At 43.4% G+C, this 26,738-nt stretch overlaps 1 protein-coding gene across 1 annotated transcript in view; it reads right to left on the reverse strand.

Moving 5' to 3' along the window:
* Positions 1-1,352: 1,352 nt before the first annotated feature.
* Positions 1,353-26,738, reverse strand: part of Fbn2 (fibrillin 2) — a 205,113-nt gene continuing 179,727 nt past the window's right edge. Inside the window, exons 56-65 of the mRNA XM_021214571.1 lie at positions 20,040-20,165; positions 18,544-18,750; positions 17,318-17,443; positions 15,616-15,738; positions 13,726-13,842; positions 13,011-13,139; positions 11,334-11,453; positions 6,443-6,674; positions 5,076-5,253; positions 1,353-3,382 (exon numbers count right to left, since the gene is read on the reverse strand). Of these exons, the coding sequence (XP_021070230.1) occupies positions 3,008-3,382; positions 5,076-5,253; positions 6,443-6,674; positions 11,334-11,453; positions 13,011-13,139; positions 13,726-13,842; positions 15,616-15,738; positions 17,318-17,443; positions 18,544-18,750; positions 20,040-20,165 (1,733 nt within the window). The 3' untranslated portion in view covers positions 1,353-3,007. The remainder of the gene's footprint in view (positions 3,383-5,075; positions 5,254-6,442; positions 6,675-11,333; positions 11,454-13,010; positions 13,140-13,725; positions 13,843-15,615; positions 15,739-17,317; positions 17,444-18,543; positions 18,751-20,039; positions 20,166-26,738) is intronic.

Raw genomic sequence — 26,738 nt, forward strand, 5'->3', positions numbered from 1 at the left:
ACAGGACAGAGGTCTGAAGAGCTCTAAATCACAGTGAGGAGAGACAGAGAGAGAGAGAGAGAGAGAGAGAGAGAGAGAGAGAGAGAGAGAGAGAGTTGAGAGTTGCTGCCATCTGAAGATCATTGTGACTATTGCATAGAGTCACTGGGTTTGATTTAGATTCCCGAGTTGACATACTTTTCTGTAAATTAAAAAAAAAAAATATATGCTGAGTGAATCTTTTGAGAATATAATGGAAATGCGAATAACAACATGCTGCCTAAAACATCCTCTGTGGTGAGCTGTAAGATGACCTAAGTTACACTTGTCATAAAGCAGCTGTGGATGCCCATAAAGTGCTGACTTGGGTAGAAGCTTTTTGGAGTCATTTTCTTCGAGCATTCTTCTTTGTTGCAGGCCCAATGCCTTTTTATGTTCTGCACGAAGCTCCCAACAGGGTAGGCTTTCAGACTTCCTCATGAGCAGATTAAAGGTGGAGTAAGAGCCTTGTTGCTCCATATTCAGAACTAGAGTCAAATCTGGTTCCAGGTCATTTGACATTACAGAGCTCAAGCTGTACTATTAATAGACACCAGATGAAGTTGCATGCGCATGGTTAAGTTTTAAAGGACACCCCAAGGCACATACTTTTCTTATTCCACGAAGCTAATTTCTGGTTGGCAAAGGACAGAATAAGATTGGTCATAATATTCCCTTGTTCTCTTATTCCTTGGATGAAAATTTTAAGCACATAAATCCTACCATGGATTGAATTAACTTATAAGTCTTGTAAAGTTCTTTTTTTCTTTTGGGCGTGTGTGGATCTGCACGTGTATGTATATGTGTGCACGCCTATTTTAGCAATCTATCAAGAGAGGGTTCACATTAAATACCCTGTTAAATCTAGTCACTTCCTAGAGTAGACTGCACAGCGAGGCAGGAGACAAGCTTCAGCATGCTGTTGGGTGTGTGCCATGTATATTGACACACGTCTGCAGTTCACTTTGGCTTCAAGATTTCGATTCAGGAAACTTTGCTCTTTTCTGTGCCTTACGGATGATTCGAGTGCTTTAATAAGACATCCCGCAAATGTGCTGATGGAAGGAGTGGATTTTCTGGAAAACTGGACCCCAGGATGCTTATGATTCATGGAGAATTGGAAACACCCACCGCTCTAATTCTACTCCCCGTGTGAATAGATCTAGAAGCAAATGCCCAGCGTCTGTCTTTGTCACATAAGGCACACTGTCCCTTCACCTTCCTGTGGCCGTGCCTCGCTCTCTGTCTAGTTCTTTAACAAATATCCCTGTAAGCGAAGTCTCCGGTGCCTCCCACAGATGGTCCAGCCGTTGGAGTCTCAGAAAACACAGCCGTAAGACTACCCCAAAATAAGCTTTATTGCAAGAAAAGTGTCATATTTGGTACATAGACCTACAAAAACAAACACAACCAAAACCCATACGTTTTTCCTCACAAACACTTGATTACAAATTTACACGGTTTCTCTTTTTCTTTTTAGTTATTAAAAACAAACAAACGAAACGCAACAAAACAAAACAAAACAAAACAAAAAGCCCCAAAACATTGGCTATAACTGGTTACTACTCTTTGGTTGACACAGGTGCGAGAGGAATGGCGGTGTGTGCTTTGGCCATTTCATATCTCAGGTTTCCATCACTCTTCCGGGAATGGGTTCTCCAGGGAGAAAAGTGTGGAGATGCGCTCTTATTGGTTACCTCCCGGTGTGGCATCTTTTCAAATGGCTAAAGCAAACTAAACATCAGTTCATTTTACAAACGTATTTCATACACAATAAGCTATGATAAAATGAGGCATATGGTGTATAACTACAGTATTAATGAAAATTCTAAAAAATAAAATAAAAATAAAAACCATGGGTTTAAAAAACAAAACAAAACATCAACATATATTCCTTGGCTGCATGGCATGATTGTTTGAACACATGGCAATCCTGAAATAGCTTGAACATAATAAATGCACCATTTAATCTATGACAGCACCAAACTCGACAGAACGCCGGGTGTTCCTGCTCAAAGGAACGGCGGGGTTCTTCAGCTGCCTAGGGGACCACAGGTGCACAGCACGCCCTGGTAAGAGTGAGGTGTTGTGGGAGGCACGTGTGGGTCCTTGAGGTTACGAGGAAGAAATACAGTACAGTTTGGCCTGCAACGCTAACGGTCCCACAAGCAGTCAAGGTATTTTGCTACAGTGGTTGAGCTTCCTCTCCTGTTGCCTGGTGAATCTGGTGATGTGAAATATTGTCATGGGAGCTGCTCTGGCTTTCATTTCCTTTGGGCAGGATCAAACGACTTCCACATCTTTTAAATTACTGATTACACTGCCCATTCAGCTCCGCAAGACTTTCTTTGAAATAGTCAGGTGCATACCAGTTGGAGGGCTGGCGGAAAACCTAAAGGAAAACATCTCTTGAATGTATTGGATTTTTTTTTTTTTTTAAAGCACCTCTAAAAGAAATAGTTCAAATTTATAAATCTAAGAAAAACAAGCGAGTTTCCCTTTTTGTTTACATAGTTTGTTCATTTCTCCATATATTACTGCATTAAAATAAATAAACATCTATATTTTTTTTTAATTAGCAACTATAGCAAAATACCCAAAGTGTTATAGACTGCTAACAGGAAGAAGGCTCACATTATTTTTGTGCATTTAGTGCCATACGCTGATCTCTTGAACATTTAGGTTTGCTTTTTTTTTTTTTTTAATATATTTAAAAATGAAGTTATATAAAAAATACAGTAACTATGTTTGCCTTTGCACTCAAATCTTTGGCCATACCAGAGTCTAAATTATCCTTCCCTGTGAGGGTCAACATTCCGGAGTCTGACCCAGGGAGGAGGAAAGGAAAAGAAGCCCTTCTTTGTTTTTTTGTTTTTGTTTTTGTTTTTGTTTTTGTTTTTTTCCTCTTCAAAATTAGTCAGTGACATTCCAAACACTTCTGAAGGCTGGCTGTGCTGGGGTCTGGGCTGAGGCCCAAGTCTGCAGAGGGCTAATACAACTGAATCTGCAACCTCATTCTGAGAGCCTCCCCCAGGACCCCCAGAAGGTAGTTGTCTTCATTGTGAGCCTCCAATCTCCTCAGCTCCTTCTTCCCATAGAGAGGGATGCTGGTGATTTCCAGTGTGTATGTGCCGGGAGCCAGCTTCTTCTTGGCCGTGTGCAGGTAGCTGAGCCCATTCCTTTGGTGGATGCGGAAGACGCCATCCTCGTTCCCTTGGGAGATGACGTAACGGATGTGGTTGTTGAGGGGCTCAATGGCGGGGACCAGTTCGAGGATGTGCTCCTTGGAGCCAAGGCCGGAGAGGTTGAACTTCATGTTGACTGGGCTGTCCATGGCTACGCTCTCTAGGCTGATTTGCTCCACCTGAGGGATAGAGCAAGAACACACTTGAGTTGGTACAGGGCGCAGGGCAGACTCAAAGGCCATCCCATCGGCGATTGACTGATATAGCCCCAGAGGCAGGTTGAGGCTGTGCCCTGTCTCGCTATTTGCTGTCTGCAAAAGAGGCTATTGCAAATTCCTGTCAGGGTGAGGAAAAGCTTTACCCTGCAGAGGATGTCCTGTAAATCTTCCTGATTCTCACCCAACCTCGACAAGATCATTAAAGTTATAGGACTTAGGCCACAGACAATAGTCACATATCAGGGCCCTTTGATGGGCTTATACAATATTATGCTTAAGATTAACGTTTAAGTTGAGAGATAGTCACTTTTCTTTGGTGTCGTGGCCACTGGTAGTTTGTCTTTGTTTCAGCGGATGTCCTCATACATAGTGTGTATGTGAGTTGCACTAATTGTAGCCAGTGAGACACTGACTAATGTTGTGTTGTGTGTGTGTGTGGGTGGGTCATCTCTTCAGGGAGTCGGAGGGAAGAAACGGGGGTCAATATGATCATAATACATTTTATACATGTGTGAAATTCTCAAACATTTTAATGGAAAAGGGCAGTTTAAGAAATGTGTCTAATTTTATCTTTTGTGGGGTCAACATGAGAAGTCTTATTGCTATTCAAGAGCAGTCCTTGCACCCCGGGAAACCATCTCTGGGCTGTGAATTTTCTAGGCGCCTCCTTATTCAGAAGGCTCAGAGTCATCTGCAGAGTGAGCCAGGATTGGTAAAAAGCAGGGCTCAGACAATATGAACTGAATTTGTCACTTGGTGTGTGAGAGGAATGCTGCCTTAGTTAGACAGGACACACACACACACACACACACACACACACACACACACACACACACACACACAAACCCATAATGCTTTGATGTGGGTTTGTGCTTAAGTGAGGTTCTGGTTACAGAAGCTTTGAGGAACCCATCATTATTTAGACATGTTCTGTGTACCACACATCGGGAAGGCTTTATATTTTGATGAGTGATTTGTCATGATTAAATATCGAGTTGGATACTTCAGTCTACTTAAAAATACATGTAACATTGACTTGTCATTTTAAAATAGTATCAGAGATCTTGGGGCTAAATTAGTATGGTCCTATAGATAAGAAAGGGTTCTGAGACCCAGAATACTGAAGCACAGCCAGTTAGTATGTGTGTGTGTGTGTGTGTGTGTGTGTGTGTGTGTGTGTGTGTGTGTATGGAAAAGGACAATTTAAGAAATGAGTCTAATTGTGTGTGTGTGTGTGTGTGTGTGTGTGTGTGTGTATTGATAGGGGCAATTTTCAGTAATAGTAACTAAAAAGAGAGGTAAGTGGTGGCCTCATACTGTCCTTGGCCTCGGGGGAAATCACCAACATGCCTATATGCTTATATGATGCCTGTATGTGGGTTATTAATCACTGATGTGCTCATCAGGCATTGCTACAAGCACTTCGCATACTCCTGTTCAGCAACATTCAGAGGCTGAGAGTTTTAATCCTCATTTTATAGGTGAAGGAGCTGAGGGAGAGGTTAGGTGCACATGCCCTAGGGAGACACAGATGATCAGTGGGCAGGGCTGAGGAATGTGTGTGTGTATGTGTGTGTGTGTAACCTTTTTCCTTCCTCCCCCTCCCCATGCCATTTCCTCGGCAAAGCAGGGCTTCTGCTCTGCGTCTACTCACGGCTGAGGTGGGTTCAGGCTCCTGTGCACTCCTCTTCCGTCTGCCATCTTTCTTGGCGTAGCCGTTGATTTTGCACTCGTAGCACGCTTCTGGGGACAGAGCGTTTTCGTCATCCTCTGCCTCCGCATCCACCGACAGGTACTGTCCTTTGTTGAAGCCCATTCCCGAGACACAGTGGCTGTTTACGAGATGCAAAACATTCTTAGACATTACCATTAGCCTGGGCAGTCTAAACGTCTTTAGGAAACATGGAAGCATAGAAGAAGCTTTAAACCAGCCCTTCTCATCCTGTGGGTCGCAACCCCTCGGGTCTGCCTGAGACCATGGAGCAATTAAGATATTTATGTAAAGATCCTCACAGTAGCACGATTACAGTCATGAGTAGCAATGGAAATGATTTTATGGTTGGGGTCGGCACAGCATGAGGAGTTGCGTTAATCACAAAACCTGATGTTTGTGGCTGTGTTCTTTGCCACACAGAGGGAAAGATGTCCTGGGCTTCCCTAGCTCTCAATCCTATTTAGATTGAAGCACTTGAAAGTAGTCTACTCAAGGAGGTAAAAGCAGCTATGGAAGCCCAGAGGAGCCTGAAGCCAGTTCTTACCGCATGGGCAAAGATCTCTGCTCTAGAACTTGGCATTTCTGCATTCCTGTTTTAGTCAGCAGAAGGCAGCAATGCATTGGCTCTCAAGTGAGCCTTGCTAAGCCCAATCTTTTCTGTTACATGTGACTGTATATCAGTGCTGGACAGACTGGTTCATGTCCCTTAGTGCCCGCCAGACTTGCTAATCCTTTCAAAGATCACCCCTATTAAGGGGTAAAGGACCACCTTCTGTGTCTCCAAGGAGAGCAGTCTCAGTGGGGTGGGGCCACCCAGCCACCACGCACAAGTGGTAAGATCTGCCAAAGTTTAGTTACCCAAGGGGTAGCCAGCCTTGTGGGGGAAGGACTGATCCCTTTCTGGACAATGTAAGACCAGATGAACAGAAAGTCCTTCCTCAGGGGTGGCTGGGTCAGCGTCTGTGGAAATCAGCAGAGCGACGCAGGGAAGGACGCTATTTACACATCTGTCTCTCACAGTAACACAGGAGTTGCCTAAGCCGTGCATCTGGCCTTGAGTCAGGATGAACCAACTTCAGCCATTACAAGGACCAAGGGCTGATGCTTCCATGTCTCAGGCTCTCCACAAGGAAGTGCTTCTACCCTGCATGGCACCTAAGTCCCAATGCTATTCCCCTCTTGGACTTCACACACAGGGGTTCCAGTTTCACCCTTGCAGGGGTGGGAAACAAGGCTGCCTGACCCTGACTGCTCAGGGGAGAGGAAGAGTCACCCGCCCGTCCCTGCTTTTGGGGACAATATCTTACCCCTGTCCCACTCTGAAGTACCCTGGTGGGCAGCCGCAGAGGTAGCCGCCTTCTGTGTTGGAGCAGCCGTAGCTGCATGGATTCTTGGAGGAGGAACACTCATTCACATCATGGCAAGCACTGGAGAACTGGTCGAAGGAGAACCCGGAGGGGCAGGCGCACTTGTAACTCCCCAGGGTGTTATAGCAGGAGGCGGAGCCACATGCACCAGGGTTGGAACATTCATTCTCATCTGTTCAAAAAAAGAAATGAAAGAAGCTCTTACCCAGGGGAGGGGCAGGGACAGAGGAGATGAAGGGGGTGGTCTCCAAGGGCCTACCAGTTCACAGGGCAGATAACTTTAAAAATGCTCTTACGATTGACTTTAAGGCAACAAGAAAAGTTAGTTTAAAAAATATTACTCCAAAATATATATGTCTTTACATGCTTGACGAACTCAGAAATCCGCCTGCCACTGCCTCCCAAGTGCTGGGATTAAAGGCACGTGCCACCATTGCCTGGCTCTTTTATTCTCTTAACAAAGATTTATTTCAAAAATCTGTATTTTAGGTAAATCCAGAGAGAGAGAGAGAGAGAGAGAGAGAGAGAGAGAGAGAGAGAGAGAGAGAGAGAGAGAGAGAGAGAGAGAGAGACACAGATTAGCAGTTTCCAGGGGGAGGCGGAGGGAGGAAGGGGGGATAGTGGCGATCAGTTATGGGGTTTCTATTGCAGGGGTGGGCGGATGGTGGCATTGGAGACTCTTGGGGTTGATGCTTGCATACCCCTGGAAGAACACACTTTCAACCGACACTGTAGAAAGGTGAATTTTACTGTACATGAACCATGTGGATTTTTAAAAGAGCCCATCTCTCTATCAGCATTTGTGCCCGATGGCCCTTAGCACTTCCCCCAGCTCTTCATGTATATAGGGGAGGGAGTCCCTGAGAAATTCAGAGCCTTCTATGAAAGCAACAGAAAGAACCCTGACTGACTTTAGTGAACTAAGAGTGGTTTTAACTGCTCCAGATTACTGGATGTGGGTGTGGGCGTGGGAACCCTGGGCGGCGGCTCAGGGAGATTTCCTCAATGGAGTTGGGATTCAGCAGAGGACTCTAGACAGGAAACTGAACTTTGCAAAGCACAGGATAGAGGCTATGGAAAGCACAGGTATTATAGGCATATTTTAATGTAATGTGCATAGCTGGAGAATTAAATGAGACACGTAAATGAAGAACTCTTAGCCACTGAATATAAAATATGGTCATTTGCTTAATACGCAAAATCTCCTGGCATTTATTTTATGCACAGAAGATGCATAAATTCTCAGTAGGTTGGCTATGTGGGATCTGAATGTACCCACTGTTTTATTTCTATATTTGAAAGATTTGAAATTCTGCCCCAAAGCTTCATCCACTTTCATAATTAGTTCACATTAATATGTAGTATTTCTCATCTAACATGGAATCTAAATTAGATTACAAACTTAAAGGCATGTTCCCACTGTGACTTTATTCAGGCATTGTGTAAGTCAGAAAAATTACCAAGAAAGCCAATTAATTGAGTAAATTTAATTTAAATATTCCATTTACAAGAACATTTTAAAACAGGATTATGTTTCTGGAAGTACTGTGCGTTCTCATATTTATATGTTATAAATATATAACATGATAGCACTGTATGAATTTAGTTAAGTATGGGCTTGTTTGAGATATGCTGTGAATTGAAATGCCTTGTTTGGCTATGTTGGGATTGTATTGGGAGAGCTTATAATACAGAAGGAACTGAAAGCTATCTGCAGTAAATGGCAAAAAAATTGCATATTGAAACATTTTCTTCATATGCAAATGTTCATATCAGCTGCCCGTTTTCAATGTCAAATGATCACAATACTTGCTGGTGGTTGAGAACCCCACTTGTGTCCAGATAGTCTGTGTCCTAGGATGTTCTCTCAAGTCCCTGTGGTAAGGAGCTGAAAACTCACAAGGTGGGAATTTGTAGGAAAAGCTTTCTCCAAAATGATCACTTTCAGAGACCACTTACTCATCTTGAGTTGATGGTACCACGAGGAGCAGCGTGAACTTCAGAGTTCTACTTGAGGGAGTCTGATGTATGGGCTGAAACTTTCGGCTGTTCACCAGAGAAGACAACCTGAAAGCGCCTCCCCCCCCCCCCACACACACCTCCCTCCAGTCACAGGGTGTTTATGCGAACAGATGCGGATAATCTGAGCTTGGTCCTAATTCTTATCACTCGAATTTGATGCATTCATTATCTTCCCGGCTGGGTAAAGTTCACTCTTTTTCTGCCACATCTACAATTCCAATTGTCATGTGATGTGGCTCAAAAGCAAGAACAGTGTCCATTTTATCAGACGTGAGTGGAGGAACCCTGGAGGGATCCAGAATCTCTGCAATTCTGTCTCTGTCTATCAAAGGAGTGACTGCCTAAAGATGAGCATTTGAAGAAAGAAAAGCTAACTCTTGCAAGTGGGGGAGACCGGCTTATGTGCTTCCAGTTCCTTTCCTTGACCAGTGTTTTTTTTTTTTTTTTTTTTTTTTTTTTTTGAGAATGGGTTTCACAGGCCTTGGGTCCTCCTGTTTCAGTCTGCAGGTGCTGCCGTGGCAGGTAAATGCTACCATGCCTCATTCTTGAAAACACTATTGGCTCTGTTCAAGGTGCTTCTCTGATTAGGAGACTCGAAGGCCTGGGTCTGGACTCTGGAGGTCTAGGCTAAATAAAGCACTTGACTCATGAACTCGAGGAAAGGAAACTGGGATGGTAGCTCACCTTTTCAAGCCGCACACAGGCCATTCGTCAACAGAAACCCCAAAGTTACTAAAGGCTCATGCAGATGGTTTTGCAGTTCATGCTGTTCACAGATTAAAACTTTAAGAAGCGTAAGAACTTGAATTGGTGACGTCTATGTGTTCTAATTTCTTTTTGTGTTCTCATTCAAACCAAGAATTCTGTGTAAACTCACTACTAGAGACTCATTCTTCTGCCTTAAGTTCTGCAGAACTAACCACGAAGCCTGCAGTCCTTACTAAAATGATGGGCCTGGGGGTTTACAAACACCCTAATATAAGGTTCTACATTGGGCTGGAGAGATGGCTCAGTGGTTAAGAGCACTGACTTGCTCTTCCAGAGGTCCTGAGTTCAATTCCCAGCAACCACATGGTGGCTCACAACCATCTATAATGGGATCCAATGCACTCTTCTAGTGTGTGTCTGAAGACAACTACAGTGTACTCATATAAATACAAAATAAATAAATAAAATAAAATTCTACATCATCTTTAATAGTAAAAACCACTACTTTCTATAGTTTACAGCACATGGTTTCAGTGTATGAATATATCAGGGCTTGAGGAATTCTACAACATTTTTTTTTTCCATTAAGAAAAAAGAAGAAGTGAATTATATTTACACAATCATTTGATTGGCTGTTTAACCCAATGCTTTGATAATCATTTAAAGTTTTAGCCTTATCTTTCTTTGCTAGCTGCACGTTTTTAAAATTTTTTGTTCATCATTTTTAGCCAGTGTGCAAAACAATGGGTTTCATTTGTGACACGTCCCCACACATAGTCATTAGGCCTTGCTCAGAATCATAGGCTGTCTGCCTCTCCTCCCATCACAGATATGCAGATCTGGTGTGGCAAAGCATCTGCCCCTGACCTGGCAGGAGGCCATAGTCCCGATAAGAACTTCATGGACCTCATTTCTCTTATGAAATGTTCAGTTTTCTTCTCGGCTCATTAAGCTGCCATTAGAAAATTCTTTTGAGAGGAACATAAAAGAGCACATCACATCAATTAGTTTGGTGGGTCACTACAGCACATTTGAATGACGTGTGTAGTATCTTAAATCCCTTCAGAGACAAGGAAGCAGTCTGCTGCTCTCTGGGGTGGGGCTGGGGGAGGGGCTCTGCTTCTCTCCTCTTGGGCATTGCAAGCTTCTACTCTCACAATGTGTTGGACAGGGCAGCTATGGAGTGTGTTCAAATAGAGCCACAAAATTGGGCATAGGCTCAGGCTACTCAGGAAGAATAAAGGTCTCTTTGATCAGGGGTTTCTTACGGAGAGCACTTCCATGATTACTCTCAGTGCAGGGACAGAACAGAATGCCTGTTGTGCTTTCTTTTATAAACATTTTTGTCTGGAGTCGTCAGCAGCATTTACTCTGGCTAGTTACTTTTTCTATGTTGAAGCAACTTTGCAATACTCATTAAGTCCATGTGATCCATGAGGATGGAAGGATCATCCTTGGGGGCTTAGGATTCCTAGCCAGACACGGTGATGTACGTCTGAAGTCCTTGCCCTGGGAAGCAGAGGTGGCAGAATCTAGGATAGCCTGGGCTACATAGCAAGTTATAGATAAGTCTGGACTATAGGAGGCCCTGTCACAAAAAGGATGGAAAGGGTCTTTTAGATTTAAACCAGGGTAATGGGTGAACACTTCCGTGAACTAAATCTAACAAATTACTATTGAAAAGCATCAAAGCATGTTTTTGATACCATCCCCAAACTCATAGTACATCAAAAGTCAAAAGGACTACACCTCTAGTTGATGTGCCTTTAAATATTCCAAAAACATGTTTATGATGGATTTTGTCACATGCACAAGTATAGAGATGAGCACAATAAAACCCCAGTTGTGCATTAATGTTTTTATGCAGATGTTTCCTGTCCACCCTTTTAACAGTGCATAGGGGTGGGGTAGAACCCTGGACCTTACACATACTAGGCAAGTGCTCTTCCGCTGAGCTAACTCTAGCCCTTTCACACAATAACTGTACATGGTTAAACTGGCTTTTAGGTTTTAGGAATCCATCTTATAACATCTATTATTTAGTTTATCCAGACACCGACGTTGAGAAAAGCCAAGCCCTGGGCCACCAAGGAATGCTCACCAACACACTGGTTCCACTGGTAGTGCTGGACGTAGCCCTGCGGGCAGCCGCACCGATAACCTCCCAGGATGTTCTGGCAGCCATGTTGGCACCTGTGGTTCCCATCACACTCATCGACATCTGCAAAAACAACCCAAGTACACACTCTGCACATCCTCTTGGTGACCGCATTCCAAACACAACCTTTTAAGGGGACCAATAAACAACGCACAGCTATGGAGGGACTGGGCTTTTGTTCAACATGGTTGTTAGTCAGTGATGGTGCAAGGAATGAGATAAGAAACCACCTTATTCTTATGCTGTCCGCCCGACCACGGCACATCAGTGCTCTGAGTCACAGCTTAGTTTCAGCAAATCAACCATCGTCACCACAAATGTGGTATATTTGAATCGACTAGCTCCATGTGGTATGATTTATTTGGTAAATTATATATTAAAGATTGTAGTTGATTCAAAAATGATTCATGTGTAATTCCCACTGTGGGGAAGATACAAATACTATGGACTTATCTGCAAAGTATAATGGCTTTGCACGCAAATATTTTTTATTGTCAGTCAAGACTAATTAGATGCAAATCCTTTTAAAGTATTTGAATACGTAGTTGTTATTTTTAGGCAAGATGTGGTACAACATATGGAATAATTTCTTTGTTAATATATGCATACACTTTTGGAATGACAACTAAGGCTTTGAAATCTACCCCAAAAGAGTGAAATAAAATTGGCATGTCTGATGTGTGTGTAACAAATTTACATGGATAATTAATAAATGGTATCTTATGTGAATGGTCACGAGCTGAATTCACACATGGCAAGCAGCTGTAGGTTCAGAATGCCTCGATGTCTATTGATTTCAGATACAAAAATTAAAAATTTTAAGTAAAAATGGCTGGAAAATGTATATAAAATTGTACTATAATCTGTACAAAGAGTGTATTTCACATTTTGATTGTATCTAGAATGGAAAACCACGTATTTCTAGGAATAACTTTAAAAAAGGATAACAGGACACTAAACTGTAACACAAAGCAAAAGTGTAAAGGTGATGTGGCTGGTGTTGGAATCTGAGACACGCAGTGCTAACATATCTGCCTTCCTGAATGTGACGTCAGCACATGCCATGTAAACACTGAAGACCCCCAAGTGATAGTTTTCTTATTTTTCTTCCAATTAGCTGTTCCTTTGGATTACCTAGGAGAAGAATACCTATTGTGTGGGAGGCACTATGGGTGCAGAGTTTAAATATTATTTTTGTCTGTGTATATGTGTGTGGTGTGCATGCATATTCGTGTTCTTCTGTGCACGGGCAAATGTGTATACACAGGGAGGTGTGTGTGTGTGTGTGTCTGTGTGTGTGTGTGTGTGTCTGTGTGTCTGTGTGTATGTGTGCATGTGCCTGTGTCTATGAATGTGCTCCTGTATTGTACTCTACCTTGTGTATTGAGACAGGGTCTTTTGCTGAACCCAGACCGTGCAGACCCCTCTAGTCTGACTATCTTGCCTGCTCCACAGGTTCCAATCCGGCCTCCAGGGCATGGGGATTACAGAAGAGGTCCCATGCCCACTTGGCATTTACCTGGGTACTGGGATCTGAGCTCAGGCTTGAATGGCCCATGCTTTATGGAACCATTTCTGAAGCCCCCACCACATCCAGGCTCCCTGTGCACGTGGACTCACCTTCGCAGTTCAGCCCAGAGGCATCCAGAGAGAACCCTCTTTGGCATTCACAGCTGAAGCTCCCAGGAGTGTTCTGACAGATCCCCTTTGCTCCACAGAGGGAAGGCTGAGACCCACATTCATTGTTATCTAGCAAAGCCACGAGACAGAGGGAAAGAGTCAAGCTTCCTGGTTATGTGGTCTGTCAATTAAATCTCACTCCGTGAAATAAATTGAGGGGCATGAGACCATGTTTTCATTTGGTGGGGCAAGCATTTTAAGTCAGATCAGAATTTATTAGCAAGAGTAGCATAGCATGAAGTGTGGGGTTTTCAGTGACTTGTAACTGGAATGTATTTTAGAGTTACTAGAGGCACCATTTTAGATACTACAGACTTAGGATCTCTTGAAATGTGCCTTCTGTAATAAAATTGAAAATTTCCAGGATAGCCTTTAATCGTATTTTATCTGAGCATCATAGCTGTGTTTGGCTTGTGACACTGAGGCACAGTTTAAAATATGCCTGCTGTACAATTGCAGGGCAGGACTTTTTCCATGATCTGTACCACAACTGTACTGAGGATGCGATGAGGAGACACCATATAGTGTGGCCACTGTATGTGGAAACGCATGTCCAGGCCTTCTTCCCGGTGGATGCTGTTCGGGTCAGCAAACATCTGTATCCTTAGGCCAGACTGAGCTGTCTGTCAAAGCTCCTGACTGCGATTTGCCTTACCGATGCAAGCCGTGTGATGCTGGGTGAAACCGGGCGGACATTTACAGGTGAACCCCCCCAGGGTGTTGACGCAGAGAAACTGGCAGTTGTGCTGCTTGGTTTGACATTCGTCGAGGTCTGAAATGACAGAGAAGTCCAGGGAAAGTCATGCATTTTTCTGGGGGTGGGAGGGATTGGGTTTAAACTTCATCTGCAGTCTGTAGGCTCCCATATGTGCATGAGGGAGGGGTTCAATGTGCATATTTAGCAGCCTAAGTATAGAAGGCTGCTAATTGGCCCAGCATGGCTAAAGGTTATAGGGTAAAATTGTCTTAAAACAAGAAACTGGATGGCTGAAACACGGCAGGTCCACCATTTTAAAAGGTAACATGGAAAAGTCGTCCCATCTTGTAGTTAATGCAGTTTAGTACACAGATGATTATATATTCTTATTAAAGGGAATATTAAATAAAAATACAGCAGAGCTTGGAAATGGAGGGAGGGTTACCAGGTCCAAATGGGAACACCATTACTTATAAGGGAAGAAGCAAAACCACAGCTCCTGCGGGGCAGCGGTGGCTCATGGGAGGCAGAGGCAGGAGGATTTCCGTAAGTTAAGGCCAACCTGGTTTACAGAGTGGGTTCCAGGACAGACAAGGCTACACAGAGAAACCCTCTTAAATAACAACGAATACCCACTCCTCCCACAAGCAAAACCAGAACAACAATAATCTTAGAACCAATATCTGGACTCTTCTAATAGGAAACTCAAAACCTGAGTAAAAACTTAATTTGGGAAAATACATTCAAAGTGGGTCCCTCGTGCAGTGGAAGGTGTGAGTTCCATGCATTTTGCAGATACTGTGCAAGAAAGTCAGTTCTGCAGAACCATTTCTCTAATTGGGTTCAAGAAAATCCCAGCACTTGCTACCTTTTTATGTAATTATTATTATTATTATTATTATTATTATAATTATTATATACAGCTTGGAAAGAAAATGTTGCTTCACAGAGAATACAGTTAAACCGTCTGTGCGGCCCGTTGGCATCATGCTTAGGAGGGTTCCTATAAGATCAAACACAGAATGGCACTGAAGCCATGTTAGTGACCAGACCTGGCATGCTAATTATTTTTAATACAGTGTGCGCACAAATTAACTCACATACTCCGACTCCTCACCAGTCTGCAGTAAACACAGATGCGCGTAGGACTGAGGTGGGGCCCGAGGTTAGGAGCTACCAGAACTCCAGTTCCTGATGGCTCTTACCAACTCTTTCATTAATGTTTTTTTAAAAGCTACCAAATGAATGGGTGGATTATGGTATTTTTATAAATGTGTGACTTGCTCAAATTTACCACCCTAATATCTCTTCTTGTTTCTCCCTCTGTCCTCTGACCACCTCCCCCAAAGAGTTCTGCACTTTCATGCCAGACTTCTTTTTAAATTTTATTTAGATTTTTTTTAAAAAAATATTTAGGATAGCATACGAAGTAGTGGGTTTCATTATGATATTTTTATACTCCTTAAAGAAAGTCTAGATTGTGTATACGTCGGAAAACAGGATGTTTGCATTCCGGAGGCTGGCTTATTTTGCTTAATGCGATGACAAGCAGTTCCAACCACTTTCCTTTGAAGTAAATTTGAGGTTCTTGGCGGAAAAAAAAAATAGTCCTTTGTGTGTGTGTGTGTCTGTGTGCATACGTGCAGACTTTATTTCTTTTCATTTCTAAGGAGCAACATGTTTTAATTTAGATTTTAAAGTCCCCCATCCTTTTATAACAGGAACCCCGGGGAAAGTTTCCTGGAGCAGCATTTTAACACAGGGGAAGCCTGTGCTACAAGGCTAATATGCAAAGGTTCCTGAAGAGAGAGAGAAGGGCAGGGCGGTGGCTGCTGGGACTCCCCTCACCTTTGCACGTCTTTCCGTCCTCCTGCAGGACGTACCCCCGTGGGCAGGAGCACTGGTAACTGCCCTCGGTGTTCTTGCAGATGAAGTTGCACGGCTTTGGAGATTGCGAACATTCATCAAGGTCTAAGTAGAGGAAAGGCCAACATGAGAGTCCTGGTTACGAGAAAGGACCAGCCTCTCCATCCCCCCACCACCCATTCTCACTCTGTCCTTGCTTTCCCTCTGCAACATACAGTGAACCCAGCCAGCAAGAAATGACGCTTACAACAGTTTTCTCTAAAGTAGCAGACTGGCTTACTTTGAGGATCAATGCACAGATCTTGGCTAGATCTTGTAATGTCTAGACGACTGTCTGGGCTCAAAAAAATAAAAAAAATAAAAAAAAAATCCAAACTCAAGAAACTCTTCAACTTAATCAGGCTGGACTAGTCCTTAGGAGCACTCCCGTTTCCTCTTGTCTATCTGGCCTGGGTTTATGCCGAGCCAGTGGCTTCCCCGCAGCTGCTCACAGATGTCCTCTGCACACTCTGTCCTCCCAGGGTCTCACCACTTTCCCCTCCGTTCCTTTTGTTTGGCCCCAGGGTGGGGTTACATATGCTCCGGTGAACCCCTGCTTTGTGGCCTCTCTACACCCTGCTGTCTACTTACAGCAGCGGTTAGGTTCTCAACCTTATGATGGTCACCACCATTGAGAAATACCTTTCAGACCGTCTTACAAATTGAGACACTGCTCCTCTATAAAATGACAGTTATGGAGTAGCAACGAAAATTAATTTTATGGACAGAGGTGGGGGGGAGAGGACACGTTAGGGGTGGGTGTCAGACAACATGAGGGGCTGTATTAAAGGGCTGCAGCATTAAGGAAGGTTGAGAACCACCGACGGACACAATCTTGATGCTAAGCTATCCTTGGTCTGTCCTCTCTGGGATATGCCAACTCTTTACTGCCAGGCCTGTGACTGACGGCAGTAACTCTCCATTTCCTCCACAGAGCTCCTGGAGTGGACGGAGGCCTGCTGCATGCAGACGCTCCTGACTTGGAGCCCACTCCTGGCTACTCCCCTGTCTGCTGTTTCTACTGTGTGACTAAAATGCTTTTGTGGAGTTGGTCCGTTTTGCTTAACCTTTGTAAGAGGGTGTCACATAAAGCTGGGGAAATAGAAATAAGAGCGGTTTGAAAGGGTACAAGAAGGCTCTCCCATAGCCTTCTGTTTGTCAGAAAATGGCACGAATCAGACGATTACTAATTAAAGATGAGAAAACTATGTAAACAGCCAAAGGATGTGGCAGTGAGACTTCTTTGCAAGGAGAGATTTTAGATGACGCTTAGTTGCTTCACTTCACGAGAAATCGTAAAAATGAATCCTGCTTCACACTCCAAACACACCGGATCCATAAGAAAAGCCCATTTCTTTCTCTTTACCAAATAGATGTGTGCTTGTAAATTTTAAATTAAAATAGAAAAGGTTGAGAGCTCATTTTTCCATTTTTATGCCCCCCCCCCAACTTCACAGAATCTGAGATGACCTGGACCCTGTGTCCCACACAATTAAGCAAGCAAGCAAGAGCTCTATTGTTAAGAGGATCATTACTGAGACTTCCAGCCAGCATAGTGCCAGCTGAATAGGCCAGTGCCCCCCGACTGTGCTCGGTTTGTAGGAAGCAGGAGTTGCCAACCCTGGGGTGTACAGCCACATCTTACCTACACAAGCTGTTCCGCTGATGTCCGTGGTGTAGCCAACTTTGCAGAAGCACCGGAAGGAGCCCATGGTGTTGACGCACTGGCCATTGGTGCAGAGACTTGGCATCACCTTACATTCGTCGATATCTGTAGGGCAAGAGGAGAGAAGCTAACACGTGTGCAGTGGAGACAGCTGGAAGTGAGAAGGAGTTTGGGGGTGAGATGGAACAACCAGGGAAGTTCTGGGAAAGTCCCTTTTCACTTCTCAGTGAAAAGGGAGGGAAACAGGAACATCTGAAGAGGCAGGGAGAGAGAAACAAGGGGAGATCTATGCCGGCAGACTCATGCCGGACTGTTCATTTCGTATCCTAAGTGGGAGCTGCCATTTTTGGTACATGTTAGAAAGATGCCGCTTGAAATATGTGATCATTTACTATCCATAAGTCCGGGCCTCCAGGTCCCACTGCCTTAAGACTTTGAAGGAAGGCTTCAGTTAGCAGTCAGGTACGGGCCGGGCAGTCTCCACAGCAATGGAGGGAACCAGTTTATCTTTCATAACATCCACAAAACACTTGGTTGCATACACACAGAAAAGTGGAAACCTCTAGTTAATTATGAAACCTGCTAGCGCGGAAGTAGCCTGAAAATAGAATGAATTCCTACCCACACTCAGCTGTGCACCGTTTCTTTAAACAAGGCAAGTGCAGTTTGGAGGTTATCGGTGCCCAAGGCCTTTGGGGTCAGATAGGGCTTGCCCATGGTGTTTTGGGACATTATTTATTGTTACCATAGTTCTGTGCTTCCATTTCCTCCTCTGTTAAGTGAGAATAGTAAAGTCTCCCTCGGGTTTGACATAGGAATAGATTTCTTAAATTTTGTGGAACATGGGCTGGGGAGATAACTCAGTGGGTAAAGTGCTTGCAAGAGCATGAGGATATGAGTTAGAGCCCCAGACCCTGCATTTTAACAGGCCAGGGGTAGTGAGGTAAATGAAAACAGCTGAATCCCCAAGGTGCACAGGCAGACCAGCCTGGCCTACTTGGAGAGTTCCTCTGGCCTCCACACACACGTGTACACAAGTGCGTATACACACCTGTATACAGCATTAGGCAAGAATATTCTTTTGATTCATGCATAGAGTACCAGATTTTCAGACAGAATTTTGAAAGAATTATTCTTTTACATTAATTTGGATGTACAAAATCCACAGGTCTGATACGATGCCTCAAGTCCCCTCAGTGCATTACCTCTTCCATCAGTGGCGTATCCTGGGCCGTGGGGACATATCTTTTTGTACTGGGCAGTTCCAGGAAGTGGGCACAGCTCACACTGGTGGCCCCAGCCTCTGCCACCGTCACAGCAGCACTCCGACTTTGTGACGAGGTTGCGGCTACTGGAGGCCATCTGACACATTGTCTGCAGTACCTCGGCAAAGCAGAGACCCTGGCGGTTGTCTGGAGTAGAACACAAGATGAGAGTCAAGGCCAGGTAGCAGTCAGCTTGGTTTTCAGTGGACCATCATGCACTCCTTCCCGGCAAAACCTTCAAAATTCAGAGCGTTCTTCTTGCATGAGCGGCTGACGCTTAGCTATTGTTTGTTGACAATATACTCCCCCACCCCCACCCCATGGTGTTTATACTATGAATCTAGTATTAAGCTTGACAAAAGTTATTCAATGGAAAATTGAATGAATTAGTCAATAGAAATTATATTCTTTTGGATTCAGTGAAAGTGATAGGCAAATGGTTAGGAGATGTATTCCCAGAGAACCCAAGAGGAAGAAACATCGAAGTTTTTTCCTGTTAGACAAAGTGATAAAGGTAGGGAAATGAAGAATAAATTTAAGACTATGTTATGAGCATGGTAGTTATGCCGTTACTGTCTACAGTGAGAGGACTTGGTGCATTGTAAATAGCAGATTAATATAAGTCCAGGGGCTGTGATGTAAGCACGTAGAAATATCTTCAGCATAGTCTCATAAGCCAACTGTTCTAGTAAGACCATAATATGAGCAGAAAGTAGTGTCTTTAAAGACATACGTCTGATAAAGACCTGAATCAGAGACAAGAGGTAATAAAATACATTGTTGGGTATAAAAATATCCCTAGGAATGAAAGCAGCAGGCTGATGAGCGTCTGATGCTTGACCCCACCAGGCCAAATACCAGTTGATTTCTCCTCTTTATCTGGTTCCTTTAAAGTTGACCACACCCTAGGTTTACAGCTGCCCTTCATTAACATCACCGGCTACAGTGTATACATTTCAGCATCGGTTCAGCTTGCTACAGTGCCCATGAGGTAATATTTCCAATTAGACATTATTTTGTCAAGCATTGTTTTTTTTTTTTCTGGACCGGAATGTAAAAATTAACCCCTGCTGCGCTTCGGAAAAGCGTGGCGTTTGCTTTGCATTAGTATTGGGAGAGCTTACCTCACACTGAAAATATTTTCTTTTTGGAATTAAATCATCTCCTGATGTCAGCCTTACTGAAGTCACATTTTCCACAGAGCTTAACTAATCTCCCCGTTGGAAAGACTATTTCAGGTTGTTACTTACGCTATATGGGCATGTAAGGCGTAGGCATATAGATACATCATTTTAAGAGATGTGTATCTGTGGGCGGAGGCGTGTAGAGTACTACAAGGTCTGTTCGACAGACATGGATGAATGTGCAGAGCTGTTCTGTGATGACATCATAGACACGCTATACTCACCCAGGGAAATAGTCACGTGTTCACTCACCAAGGCATTCTGTGCCCGAGGAACTCGACTGGAATCCTTCATTGCACTCACACCTGTAGCTCCCAATGATGTTAACACAGCGCCCATTTTCACAGATGCCTGGCTTGGTCCTGCATTCGTTCTCATCTTCATAGGAAAAAAAAAATTACGAGCAGCTTTAGAAACCACAGCTTCCTAACTGTCTTTTGGTGTTCTCATCGTATTTAAAAGCCTTTGACAAGATACCAAGTCAGTGGTGGTGCATGTCTTTAATCCCAGCACTTGGGAGGCAGAGGCAGGCAGGTTTTTGAGTTCGAGGCCAGCCTGGTCTACAGAGTGAGTTCCAGGACAGCCAGGGCTATACAGAGAAACCCTGTCCCAACAAAAGCAAAAAGCTAAGGAGGCAAGATTAAAGTGGTCACATGACCCCCAGTGCACCTCATCCAATCAGATGGCTCCTTTCTGAAAGTTTCCTTCTTGACCCTGCCTCTGTAGGAGAGGGATGGTGTCCTTGTGGACAGCAAGAAACTCCCCCAGAGAGGAAGCATTCTGTGAAACAGGGGGCCAGCTTCTGAAAGGGAGGAAATGGCTGTGGGAAGAAAGGTGGTCCGCTGAGGTGGTGGGGACCAGGGAGGAAGGCTTTGAGTGGGATCCCGGGCGCAGCTGTGGCCTCCGAGGGCCGTAAACAGGGAGAATTTAGGGGTTGGCACTCTTTTGCTTGGTGACATGTAACAAGTTAAAAACAAACAAACAAACAAACAAACTTATTTATTAAAATTCCAAATATCCTTACTGGGTTTGTATGACATTCTGTGAGTTTCTGTGAGTTGCATTTGATCGTTTTTTAACACCAGGGAGCTCACGACCAACTTCATCCTCTGGGAAACCTCTCCCTTCCTTCATAGTTTAGTCTTCAGTGTTCTGACATCCTTTTGTGTTGTCTTTTTACTAGCAGATGCCTGGACTGTCTTTCCCCATGTCTATTTCATGCCACCCTCTCACCCTTTTGTCTTGGTGTGTTTCTTACAGAAGCATCCAGCTGATCCTCAAAAGAACTTTGAAAGTGTGTGTATCTTTGTATCTCTTCACATTTGCTCTCCCAAGCTTGCCTGCCATTTCCTAAGTTTCACGTTTACGGTGATGTTGCCCCTTCTCTTAACATCTGTCAAGCCAATCTAATTTCCTGTCCTTTCCTCATGTCTCCAACTCAGGTTTGGGCACTACCATGTTCTCTCCACTCTTCTGGTAGCATCCTTTAAATGATTTCGAAACGTTCTTTTAATGAATTCTCAACCAGGGTCAAAATTATAATTTTTTGAGACTATGCATTGAAATCTAGTACCTTACACATACTAGGCAAGTGCTTCCCACTGGGCTATTATCTCTAGGCTCTTTTTATTTTGAGGCAGAGTCTTACAAAGTTACCCAGACTGCCTTAAACTGACTGTGTCATCTAGGATGCAGGTGAAGTTGCCTTCCTCTTACCTCAGCCTCCTCAGGTCCTGCCCCAGTAGTGGTTATCTGTGCAAATGTCTTTAGCTAGTAACTTGTATGCTGATGGGACTGTGGTGTGGCTATACATATGTAATCACTGTCTCTTGGATTCAAATTCAAATGTATAGTTTGTTAATTAGTTCAGAGAGGTCATGTGAATATAAATTACCAAGTAGACTTTTGACAATACCTTACTTTGATTGGTTTTACATGCTAAGTTTGAAATTTGAAGTTCAAAATTATTTCCCTTAGAAATATTGAAGATAGTCTGCCATTTTCATTTGCCCTGTATTTTTGTTTATTTGAAGAGAATCTATTCTCCACCCTCCTCTAAAAGTGTTAAGTATTTTCACTTTGCTTTTAGTATTCTGAAATTCATAATGATGTGAATCCGTAGATTTTCTGTTTTAGGGGGGAAAACCTTATTATGAAATTTTAAGAGTACTCACAAAAATAATGAGCTAGCTTGTGAAGTTTGAGTTCTAGTTGGTTTCTAGAATCTGGGGGCTCAGTTTGGCTACCCCTAGATCTGAGTCTTTCTCAAATGGTTCTCTCTTTCTCTCTCTCTCTCTCTCTCTCTCTCTCTCTCTCTCTCTCTCTCTCTCTCTCTCTTCCCCTCTGCCCCTCTGCCCCTCTGCAAAGATACATATGACATATCACCCAGAGCTTGCTCTGTAGATCAGGCTGGCCTTGAACTCAGCGATCCACCTGTCTCAGCCTCCCAAGTGCTTAGATTAAAGGCATGCATGGCCACTGCCCTGCTTAATATATTTATATTGATTTATAATTTAACAGCCGGAAATAATTCTCCAACAAAGCTTTGGCTGCATGAACTGCCTAACATAGGGTCTGATCCTTTGAATGGCAACTTGACGTGATTCAACGTTTACCGTTACTTTGCTTTTTACTGCCGCTGGCAATAAGTTTTTGTTGTTGTTGTTTGTTTGTTTTTGCTTTGTTTGCAAAAAGCCAGATTATCCACTGCTGGTAAAAACGCCTTCATAGGGTGCACCTTAGTGTGGAGCTGCACCATCCAGGGAATCTTGATTCATGGCATCCATCATCTCTCTTTGGACAACTTCTGCACACCTGGACCACTAACTACTGCTCTACCCATGCCCACTGCTCTGCTTTTTCTAGTCCTTTCCATAGAAATTTACAGTAACACCATCCAATCAACTTACTCAATTAACAATCCTTCTCATCTTTTATACTTTTTTTCCTTCCTCTGTCCTGTTAATCAGCCATCAGCAATCCCAGAAGTTGATTCGTTTTTTTTTTTTTTTTTTTTTTTTTTTTTTTTTTTTTTTTTTTTCTAGATCTGTCCACAGGTCACTGTGGCCCCAGTCTAGATGATTTTAAATAGCCACCTAAATGACATCACTTCTTCTGCTTCTTCCTCCTTAAAACGGACGGACTCCTTACAGGAACGACATTATTAACAACATTTCTTTACTTTTTCAGTCTATGTTGCAGCCCCCAGGGTCTCTTCATTAGACCCCAAGGCCCTCTCTTAAGTATCTCCTGCCCGATCGCAAAGACCTTATTTTCCTTAAAAGGCATAGTTACCACTATAGGGCACGACCATGTCCGTCTGTTTCTTTACTTGTTCAGGTTTCCTTTTCCCAAGCCAGGGAGGAAGGGAGAGAGAGACCTTCTGACCTCAAAGGAAATCAGTTTATCCTGTATTGCCAGTGCCACAAACATGGTGAATGTTGCCTAAATATAATTAAACTAATGGATGACTCTAGTGTAAGGGTTTTCATGAGGCAGCGTGCTCCTTTTGAGGGAGATTTAAGTCTTTTCCCTAAGAACTTCTCTAAAATACTCAAATACAATCCACTACCTTTTATTGGCTTAGTTTTCTTTTCTTTCTTTCTTTCTTTCTTTCTTTCTTTCTTTCTTTCTTTCTTTCTTTCTTTCTTTCTTTCTTTCTTTCTTTTTTCTAAAGGGATATTTGTAAGCACATTGTGGATACCTGTCTTCCACTTGTATCATTTCATTGATCCGTTCTATACCCACATTTCTCATTGTGTTTTCCGTCATTTCTATTTTGTGAGTGTATGTACATGCATGTAGGCATGCAGATGTGCATATGTGCATGTGTGTGCAGGTGCACATGGAGGCTGGCCTTACCATGTTTGTCTTCCTCTTTTGTGCTTCAGTTTGCTTTTTTTGAGAGTCAGGGTCTCTCCCTAGACCCGGTTTTCATCATTTGGCTAGTCTGGCTAGCCGGCAAGACCCAGAAATCAGATTTTCACTTCTCCAAGGCTAGGATGCCAGGTGCTCACTGCTGAACCCACATTTTGTTTGTGCGTTGTAGGTTGGACGCAGGTCCTCATGCCTGCACCGTATGCCTGTCACCTTTACTGACTGAGCCACCTCTCCAGCACCCCTACTCCCCACGCCCCCCCGTTTCTACTCCATTACTTCTAAAGAGGTTTCTAAACTCTCGTGCGGGCCCATTTCTTTTCTGAGCTTCTATCATTACGTTGTCCTTTCTTCCACGTTTCGGGAGCTTTAAAACCATGCAGGGGTCTTTAGTTATCTTCCTCAGAGATGGTTAACGTGATTTTTCTAAATCATCCTTCTCTTCTGGTTGTCTCCAGTCCACTTTTTGTCTTCCTTCCCGTCTTTCCCTCTGTCGGCCTGCACTACTCGCATGTTTGTGTAAACTGTTCAGTCTTGTTGAAAAAGCAACCCAGCAGGTCGGTAGTGTAAAGTGGAACCTACGGTTTCAATAAATCTGTCATGCCTTCTGTCCCTGGGTCATTATACTAAATCAGATGATCACCAAGCTTTAGACTCGCTGGTGACTGCTCCGTCCCTGACCTTCCGGCCTCTCTCTAGAAATGTCCTTGTCTGGACCTGTTTGTCTATATTTAAACAGCACGGTTGCCAACCCACCTCTCACACCTGCCTTTCTGGGGACTGTAGGGTGGAATGGGGCCTGCACAGAAACACTCCCGTGCCTCTCCTACACCATGCCCCTGATCTTCTAAGCAAACCTCTGAAAATGGAAATAGCTAGATAAAGTCTGAAGGGCACCGTGCCACCAAGCCGCTGCGCTGTGGTTGGAACGGCACACGGCGTTGGGAGACGCCCATCACTGTCTGCTGTGGCTGGGATAGTCCAGAACTCACCCCTTCCTGTGACATTTCTAAAATCCTCAAGGTTGAAGAGGACATCTGCTTATGCCATCTTCAAAATAAACACTGCCTTCTTCGAAATTATAACCTCAGATGCCTATAAATGCATTTTTGACCAAATTTAATCAAATTGATATGTTTTTTCCTATGATTAAATTTTGTTAATCGTGATATGTTCAAGAAGTGACTGTTTGATTACAATACAGGACAGGATCAAGTTTCCTCCTCTGGATGACTTTACGGTGTTCTTGGTGGGGGCTCTTCTATGTCCTACATAGAGTCCTTAGCTTGTCATGGTTTACAGCTTTATGAAAATTGACTCTGAGAAATTTTGTTGGACTCTGATGCATTTCATGTGCATTTTTTCATTTTGACTTTATTTTTCCACCCTAAATTTTACACTTTATCTTTATAGGATTTTGTTTATTTGTGTGGGATTTCTCACTGTGAGATCATTATGGCCTTGCCCATAGCATTTTATAACGGAAAAGCTTGAGGACCTGACAAACTTTTTTAAAAACCTGTACATTCTATCGTCAAAATACGCAAGAAAAGATGCAGGCCCCTAGACCTACGATGGCGGCTCCAGCTTGTGACACCAGCACCTGGGATCACGTGTTCAAACCCAGTGCCTTAGGTACAGTAATCAGGATGGTTCTTTCCTCCTTCCCACACAAGTGACAATTTTGCCTTGTGCCAGATTTGAGGAACGTATGCTTTGACTTTGGAGCCTAGGTGAATCCCTTAAAAATGGACAGGTATTACGTGGATAGTGGCTTTGAATCAAACCGCTATGTAACTAAACTCCTAATGTGGCACTTAAAAAAAAAAAAAGGATAAAAACAACAACCAAGTGAACGCCATCCAACAGAGTTTGTTAAGTCACAAGACACTCCATGCCATAGTGTGAATATTGAAGATACCCTAAAGGCTGGTATGCTGAAGGTTGGCCACCAGATGGCGCTAGGGGAGGTGGTGAAACCTCAAGATGGGGCATAGTAGGAGGGTACCAGGGTCACTGCAGACTTGTCCCCTAAGGGGATGATGGGAACCCTGGCCCCAGCCTCTCTCTGGCTTTTTCCGTTTTGGGGATGAGTGTTCTCCCTCTTGCAGTGAGATGCCTGGGCCCACAGGTCACGGACTAGACAGTCTGTAGCTGTGAACCACAACCTTTGTTCATGCGCTATCTCAGGCAGTTAGATGCGATGACAGGAAGAGGGCAGATATGTTGGAATTGTAGGCAGAATTTAATGGGGTGTTGCATTTTTTAAGGTCTGTGTTATCTGTACATGCTCTTTAGGAATTCACTCCTGCCAAAGATCAAAATTGTCGCATAAAGGTAAAAACCACTCTAGATTAATAACCTCTAATTGAGGTATCTTTCTTGGTGGTTCACTCCTGGGGTGACCAGTGATTTCTCTTTTTAAAGTGTTTCCTATGTCTTTGACATGCTTGCCTATGTACCCTATAGGCTATATGATATTACTTGCAGTTTCTTACAAAATGACATGTTATTTTATATGGCTTTGCTCCACGTTTACAGCTATTTATCGATGCACATACATTTACCATACTAATTTTAACAGCTATGTATATTTTCTAGCATACACACACCACTATGCATCTATCTACCTGTCTATAATGGATATTTTGGTTTCATTCCTTTATTTTTTTTTTGTTAGAACGAACAGCGTAACGCTGTATGCCCTGTATCTCTTTTCCGCTGTGGCTTCATTTTTGCAAAAATGAGCTTCACTGAGGTATAATTTGCATGCCATAGAATTTGTAAGTGTGCAATTCAATGGTTTTTGGTCAATTACAGGCTCGCACAACTGTCGCCACAGTGTAATCTTGCAGGGTTCTCATCCCCGATGGGCATCCCCAGTGTCCACTTGCAGCCCCTCCCCGTTCTAACTTTGAGTAGCAGGCAACTGTGTGGAGGAGATTCATTTTTAAGAAATCTTATTCTTTATTTTGGCATTTGTTTTTGAAGAAACAGGAAATTATTAATGACTGTTCTTTCTTTCTTTCTTTCTTTCTTTCTTTCTTTCTTTCTTTCTTTCTTTCTTTCTTTCTT

This window comes from Mus pahari, chromosome 15 (genome assembly GCF_900095145.1).
Source record: "Mus pahari chromosome 15, PAHARI_EIJ_v1.1, whole genome shotgun sequence".
NCBI lineage: Eukaryota > Metazoa > Chordata > Mammalia > Rodentia > Muridae > Mus > Mus pahari.